Here is a 7,396-nt window from a genome sequence, read left to right as displayed (position 1 = left end):
AAATCTCAGGGGGTAAATTGTTATGAAAATACAAATCTCAGGGGGCGGGATGTAATTTCTGAAACCTCAAGGGTATCTGTAATTTAACCAAACCTCGAGGGGTGTATATGTAATTTGCCCTTATATAATCCATATGCAGTACACGTTCCATGCATATTTGGTATCTATTTCTGTTATAAAAACAATCAAATTGGATTAAAATTGTCTTTTATGGGGAATAGTTAAAAAATCATATTTTTCTCAAAAAAAAATTTTTTAGTTATTTTTATAAAAAATAATCTGTATTTTTTTAAAAAAAAATTAGTGAAATATTTCTCTCTAACTTTGGGAGCTCCAATACGTTTTTTTAGTTAATATCTTTTGATGAAATTTTTCTGTGTCAGAATGAAATTTTTTTACCGATTTTTTTTTTTTATAAAAATTATTAAGGGATCCTAATTATTATAAAAATATTATATGTCATTTATCTTATAACATTTTAATATTAGAGACTTTAAAAAATCTTTTTTTTAATGTTTACTTTTTGGGTTCATGTAGTTTAGACAAATCTAAAAGGTAAATTTTGTATGAAATTTTTGATTTTTTTATTATAGACAAAAAAAAATAATTATTTTATAACTTTTCAGATCCATCTAATATTAAATTTTTGAAAAAATTCACAAAATTCAACAAAACAACTATTAAAAAACGGAAAAAATTATAAATCAATACATGTATTCAAAAATTATTTTAAATCAGTGATAAATTTTACTAATTTTGGTAATTAAATTTATATTTTTTTTTATAAATTTATAAATATTTTATGAAATTACCACTTATTTGTAATTTTTCTTAAAAAAAATAATTGCCAAACTCATTTCTAATTTCTTATTCTGTTATACAAATTGCATTCCATTCCATTTTAATGAACATTGTCACTTTTAAATAAAATAAAATAAATTCAAAAGCCTTCCATTTTTAATAATTATTACATTCAATAATCTCTAGATATTTTATTTATTTATTTATTTTTATTAAATCATCCAAAACTATTAAACACCTTCTCCTCGCTGAAAAACTATTTAACAATGTTTTTTATTTATCGACTTATTTAAGTTAATAAGTTAATAATTAGAATTACAACGTAAGCAGACGTCTCTATAAATGCAAATTTAAAACTTAACTAACCTTTTAAATATCCTCTCCATGATTATTTGGACAATTATCTCGGGCTCATTATTTATTTATAAAATTATTCAAAAATTTAAATTTATAAATACAAGCGCACATGTAGTATTATACATCTGTCTCTGTCTGTGCCTCTGTCTTTCTCTCACCGTAAACGCGCTCTCCCTCTTATAAAATTTTTTAAAAATCTCTCTCTTCACATGAACACATTGCTGGTTTCTTCGGAGACGACGAGGTGATCTGGTGGCAGAGATTTACACCGCTCAAGGTCAGTTTTCCGATCTGGGTTTCATTTCTAATCTCCAATTTTCTCTATTTCAATTCTGGGTTTCACATATTTTTTTTTGCTTTTTTTTTTTTTTCCTTCTATGAGCAACATTGGTTAGATGAAAACATGTTCGTTGTAAATTGACTATAATGTATTCTGATTTTGCAGGAATTCTATGTTCCTTGAGCTGTGTTCTCTGATTTTCTGTTGATAGAAACCATTTCAATGTCATTTGAATTAGTTTTGTGTTTGAACACATGCCCAATTAGCTTCTAGAGATTTCTCTTAACACCCAGATCTTAGATTCCTATATACATTTTCCCTGGAAAGTGGAAGAAAATCTGTGGGGTTTGATCTAAAATACTACCCATCTTTTCTTAAGGGAATTAGATTGTTTGAACTAGCTCAATTGTTTGAATTCATCTATTTCAATCTAACTCCTTTGTTTGAAATTCTTCGACAATGAGTGAATCAAAACTGAGCAAACCCTTGATACCATCATCTTCGTCGCAGAAGCTTCCTGATTTCAAGAAATCTGTCAAATTGAAGTATGTTAAACTGGGATACCATTACCTCATTACCCATGGAATGTACCTATGTTTAAGTCCTCTTATTGTTCTTATTGCGGCTCAGCTATCTACATTTTCCCTCCAAGATCTGTATGTTCTTTGGGACCATCTTCAGTTCAATCTAATATCTGTGATTCTATGCTCGACACTTCTGGTGTTCCTATCCACCCTTTACTTCGTTACTCGTCCTCGCCCAGTTTACCTCGTGAATTTCTCGTGCTATAAACCAGAAGATGCTCGTCAATGCACGAGGCAGATTTTCATGGAGAGGTCACGTTTGACAGGATCATTCAATGAAGAAAACCTCCAATTCCAACAGAAGATTCTAGAAAGGTCTGGTCTTGGTCAGACTACATACCTCCCTGATGCTGTTCTAAGAGTACCTCCTAATCCATGTATGGAAGAAGCAAGAAAAGAAGCTGAAGCTGTTATGTATGGTGCCATTGATGAGCTTTTGGCAAAAACCTCTCTGAAACCAAAAGACATTGGGATTTTGGTTGTGAATTGTAGCTTGTTCAATCCAACGCCCTCTCTTTCTGCAATGATTATAAACCATTATAAGCTTCGAGGGAACATTGTTAGCTACAATCTTGGTGGGATGGGTTGTAGTGCCGGTTTGATCTCGATTGATCTCGCTAAAGATCTTCTTCAAGTTCATCCCAATTCGCATGCTTTGGTAATCAGCATGGAAAATATTACTTTGAATTGGTACTTTGGGAATGAGAGATCAATGCTTGTTTCAAATTGCTTGTTTCGAATGGGAGGGGCAGCAATTCTGCTTTCGAACAAATGGTCTGACTGGCGTCGATCCAAGTACCAATTGGTTCACACTGTTCGGACCCACAAGGGTTCTGATGATAAATGCTTTTCATGTGTTTTTCAAAGGGAGGATCCAAATGGAAAGGTTGGAGTCTCGCTGTCAAAGGATCTGATGGCAGTCGCTGGAGATGCTTTGAAGACAAACATCACCACTTTGGGACCTCTTGTGCTTCCAATGTCCGAACAGTTGCTCTTCTTTGCCACATTGGTTGGCAAAAAACTTTTCAGGATGAAGATAAAGCCCTATATCCCCGATTTCAAATTGGCTTTTGAGCATTTCTGCATTCATGCTGGAGGAAGAGCCGTGTTGGACGAAATAGAGAAAAACTTGCAGCTTTCTGATTGGAATATGGAGCCTTCAAGGATGACACTATACCGATTTGGCAACACTTCAAGCAGTTCTCTTTGGTATGAATTGGCATATACAGAAGCCAAAGGGAGGGTGAAGAGGGGAGATAGAATGTGGCAGATAGCGTTTGGTTCCGGGTTTAAGTGTAACAGTGCGGTTTGGAAGGCTCTGAGGGCCATCGATCCGGCAAAAGAGAAAAACCCATGGATGGATGAGATTGACCAATTCCCCGTGGATGTTCCGAAAGTTGCTGCCATCTAAATTCTACTAATAGTTTCCCATCCATTAGAAATGGGATTTTGGTAATTGACTAGAATCCTGGTCTGGTGTTCTTCATTTTGGGATGGACAGCTAACTAGGAAAAGGGCATTTTTTTTGTCTTTTAATTCTCTGGTTTTTGGATCTTTCTATTTTGCTTTTGCTTCCAGTGTTTGTGGATGGTTCTCTCTACTTGTTTGGGATCTAGGAAACTGATGGGTGTTAATTTATGTTTGATGGTGTAATCTGGGGCTAGCCCAGGATTCATTTTATTCTTGTGAGAAGCTGAGGGACTTTGATCTGTGGTGGTCTAGGGATTTCATTAGAATTTGTTTTGAGCTTGGGGCCAAACTAAAGAGGCTGTGCTTCCAATGTTGACTTTTTTATGACTTGAAATTCATGAGCATTTGGCTGGGATTTATGTCTATTGATCTTGATGCATTTTCTCTTGTTTACATCTTTAATAGTTTTTTATTTTTTATTTTTTATTTTTTTTATTTCTCATCTTTTAGTTGAAGAGTTCTTTTTCTTTTTGTTATTAATTTTTTTCTTTTAGAACTGACAGAGAGTTATGTTGAACTGAAACAGAGGCACACCACACATGACCTGTCACTAGCTTCTCTTTTTCCTTTTGGTTTGTACATTTTGTGTGGTGGTCAGAGAGTCCTTTTTTGTTCACAAACACATTCAAAACAATGGAATCTATGAGAAAACTTGTAGAATCACTCGTGTGTGTCGTAATAGAAATCTAAATGGAGATTTCAAACAAAGTCTATTAGGAGCCAAACATGACAATCTGATTGTATTTTTTAACATAATCCTGAATTTCACAGTAAATATAAGAGACACTCATAAAGTTCTCAAAATCATCTTTAGGAACAAGTTACAATATAATTTCTCAAATTTTTAGGGTAGTTTAGGGTAGTCAAGGCTTTTACTTAGGGTACAAATTAGAGAAACAAACTAAAAAATTCAAAAAAAAAAAAATTCGAGGCTACAAATTACAATGGTTTCTCTTTATTTATATATTTTTTTTAGCCTGAACTGGCCATTTGTATCTCATACTTAGCCATGACAGGAGTGGTCTCCTTGTACCAGTATGTATTAGTTCCTTCACTACTTGTACAGTCTGAACTGTTGAGTATATTGAGCACATTCACCCCTACAGAATACAAATAATGGAATGGTTTGGGAGGAGGCTTCACCTCCACTCCTCCCTCCAACATTTTCACCACAGCACTCATAGGCGGCCTAGCCTCGGGCGAGTCCTGAACACACCACAAAGCCACCATAGCCATTCTCTCTCCTTTCTCTCTCTCATTCTCTTCGATTCCACACGACAATATCATTGCTCCCAACTCACCTTTCTCAAACTCATCCCAAACATATTTTGGGAACCAATCCATGCTCTCTTCTTCCTCGGCATGACCAACTCTGGCATTCCTCCTCCTCCCTACTATCTCAAACAAAAGCATACCAAAACTATAAACATCACATTTATGTGTTATCGAATAGTTCTTGAGAAGAAATTCTGGCGCAGAGTAACCAGGAGTCCCCCTATATCCGGTGGAAGACACATGGGTGTTGTCTCTATTGCAAAGCTTTGCCAATCCAAAATCAGCAACTTTGGGGAAAAAATTGGCATCTAACAGAACATTACCGGGCTTTATGTCATAGTGAATGATCCTCTGTTCACACTCTTCGTGTAGGTAAGTGATACCTTTTGCTGTCCCAATCGCGATTTCATGGAGCTTTACCCACTCAATTGCTTGTGTATCACTAAAAAGGTGTTTATCTAGTGATCCATTTTCCATGTACTCGTACACTAACGCGCTCATTATGTGATCGTAGCAAAATCCATATAACCTAACTAGATTTATATGGTATGTTCTTCCAATAGTACTCACCTCTGCCATGAATTGTTGCTCAGCTCCTCTATCTAAGCTCCTATTGAGGACCTTGACTGCGATTTGAACACCATTTGGAAATTGGCCTTTGTAAACAATCCCAAAACCTCCAGAACCCAACCTTGTGGAGTAATTAGTTGTGAAACTACATAGTTGTTGGGCTGTGAATCTAACCGGTCTGTCCTTCGCCAATTCTTGGAGGAACCTCTCCATTGTTGGCACATCGATTTCCCAAACTCGAACCACATTCAAGGTCGGTGGTGGTGGAGGAGCAACTCTTGCTTGTAGATCTGAAACAATTGCTCTTGTTGTCATCTTTGCGCAAGTCAAAGAGATAATGCCGATGATTACAAGTACTACCAGACCGACTATTATGCCTGTAAAAAAAAAAAAAAATGGAAATGGATAGTGAAGTAAATCATATTATTGTAATTTCTTTTTGGTAACTTATATTTCTAGTGAGCAAACTTACCTGCAACAGATGCCCCACCACCGTCTGCTGGTGGAGGGCTGGAGAAGGCCGGTGTAGACATCTCTGGGGGCATCAATAACACTTAAAAATTTAGATAAGTAAACATTGAAAGAAATCAAAGGCAACCATCGTTGGTGTAATAACAATAAATAAATAATGGACTCAAAATAAATAAATAATGAACCAACAACAATTACTCATCTTGCATCTAATGCCTATTGGCAGTAATTTTATTTGAGAAAATATTAGATGAATGAAAAATCAAGAAACTAATAAAAAATTAGTAAAAATTGTGCCCAGGGCAAGTGAGAACGGTGTCTAATGCAAGTCTCTGAAAGGTTTTTTAGTATCTCTCGGTTCAAGTTTCTTCCTGTGAGCTTAAACATAGCCCTTCAACTATGTGAAGTGGGGCTTCGGGTAAAAAGGAGGGGGTAAAGAAGTCTAAAACATGAGAATTGATCACAAAATTAGATACAATTCTCTCAAATAAGGTAGGTTTCATTTCTTTTACATCCAGAATTAATAAAAATTAAGGAGGTAGGTTTTAATTTAGAGATAATAAAAGAAACTTGGGCTGACTAAAATGGGACCAACAGAGATGTAATCAAAATTTGCGTAATTATCACCACGATTATCATATCCCTCAATCATTAGTAGAAAGTTTAGTCCTATTGAAAGCTTAATTTGAGTAAAAGATTCACATACCAATAATAGCCAAGTAAAGAGAGTGTGAGGATGACAACTTTTTGCTTTCACCAGATCACAAACTGAGTTACCTGACTTTTCTTGGTCTTTCTTCTTCCCTTTATCCCTGAGTGAATTGATAATAAATACCATATGAAAGAGATTACTAGGACGGTGAGAAGAAATTATGAGAAATTTGTATCCAAGGGCGGCAGTCAATAAATTTAAAAAAGAAGTTATTTATACAATTTGAATAGATATTAAATCAATGTATACTTTTCACTTTAAAATAAAATATTTATAAAAATAAATTTATTTATAAGAATGTCAAAATGTCAGATCATTCTTGTTAATTTTTTTTGTATAAATTTTATATTTAAGTAACATTTTTTATTATGAAGATCTATTACTAAAATAAGCAATTTAGAACCCTTGGGTGGTCGATGAAAGCAATGGCAAAAACAAATCAAAAAGATGACAAAATGGTTTCTTTCAAGACAGTTTTACAGCCCACCTTCCTCTTTCACAATCAATCAAAGAAACCGAAAAACCAGAGGCATTTAAATTTAAACAACCAAACAAAAAAAAACCAAAACAAATAACGCGTTTTCCATATTCAATAATTGGGTAAATTACCTTTTGCATCCTTACATTTTGTACCAAAATTCATTTTGACTTATGCACATAAAATTATGATAGTCAACATTCTGCACTTCTAGCCAAATCTCATATTTTTAGGTAGTCCACGTAGCCGAGGTTGTTAGCTGAGGTGCCATGTGGGTGGACCATAGTGCCGAGATATGGTGCAGTAATACCAGAATTCGAGATATTTGGATAGAAGATTAAAGTCCTAGATGACATCAAGCTACCTATTTGGATAGAGATGAGACTCTTGAGAAAGTT

At 34.6% G+C, this 7,396-nt stretch overlaps 2 protein-coding genes across 3 annotated transcripts; one reads left to right on the top strand and one right to left on the bottom strand.

Moving 5' to 3' along the window:
* The first annotated feature begins 1,281 nt into the window (after window positions 1–1,281).
* On the top strand, window positions 1,282–3,857 carry LOC114264924 (3-ketoacyl-CoA synthase 11). Its single transcript, XM_028205661.2, has 2 exons — window positions 1,282–1,435; window positions 1,604–3,857. The coding sequence occupies exon 2, from the start codon at window positions 1,898–1,900 to the stop codon at window positions 3,431–3,433; it is 1,536 nt and encodes a 511-aa protein (XP_028061462.2). The 5' UTR covers window positions 1,282–1,435; window positions 1,604–1,897; the 3' UTR covers window positions 3,434–3,857.
* A 373-nt stretch (window positions 3,858–4,230) lies between these two features.
* LOC114264926 (rust resistance kinase Lr10) lies at window positions 4,231–7,082 on the bottom strand. Of its 2 annotated transcripts, XM_028205663.2 has the most exons (3): window positions 6,515–7,082; window positions 5,810–5,872; window positions 4,231–5,714 (listed from the first exon to the last, which is right to left on the bottom strand). In XM_028205663.2, the coding sequence occupies exons 2-3, from the start codon at window positions 5,868–5,870 to the stop codon at window positions 4,465–4,467; spliced, it is 1,311 nt and encodes a 436-aa protein (XP_028061464.1). In that variant the 5' UTR covers window positions 5,871–5,872; window positions 6,515–7,082; the 3' UTR covers window positions 4,231–4,464. The 2 variants fall into 2 exon arrangements, with proteins under 2 accessions (XP_028061464.1, XP_028061463.1); XM_028205662.2 differs by having other exon boundaries at window positions 5,810–6,878.
* Window positions 7,083–7,396: the final 314 nt, after the last annotated feature.

This window comes from Camellia sinensis, chromosome 13 (assembly GCF_055761805.1).
Source record: "Camellia sinensis isolate YWXY chromosome 13, ASM5576180v1, whole genome shotgun sequence".
Lineage (NCBI taxonomy): Eukaryota > Viridiplantae > Streptophyta > Magnoliopsida > Ericales > Theaceae > Camellia > Camellia sinensis.
This window is presented reverse-complemented; position numbering and strand designations above follow the sequence as displayed.

Bases quoted from the DNA above. Each gene is read 5' to 3' on its own strand.
- LOC114264926 (XM_028205662.2), bottom strand. From the start codon at position 5,882: ATGCCCCCAGAGATGTCTACACCGGCCTTCTCCAGCCCTCCACCAGCA. The intron at 5,715-5,809 runs GTAAGTTTGCTC...TTTTTTTTACAG, and splicing joins TGGTGGGGCATCTGTTGCAG to GCATAATAGTCGGTCTGGTA.
- LOC114264924 (XM_028205661.2), top strand. From the start codon at position 1,898: ATGAGTGAATCAAAACTGAGCAAACCCTTGATACCATCATCTTCGTCG.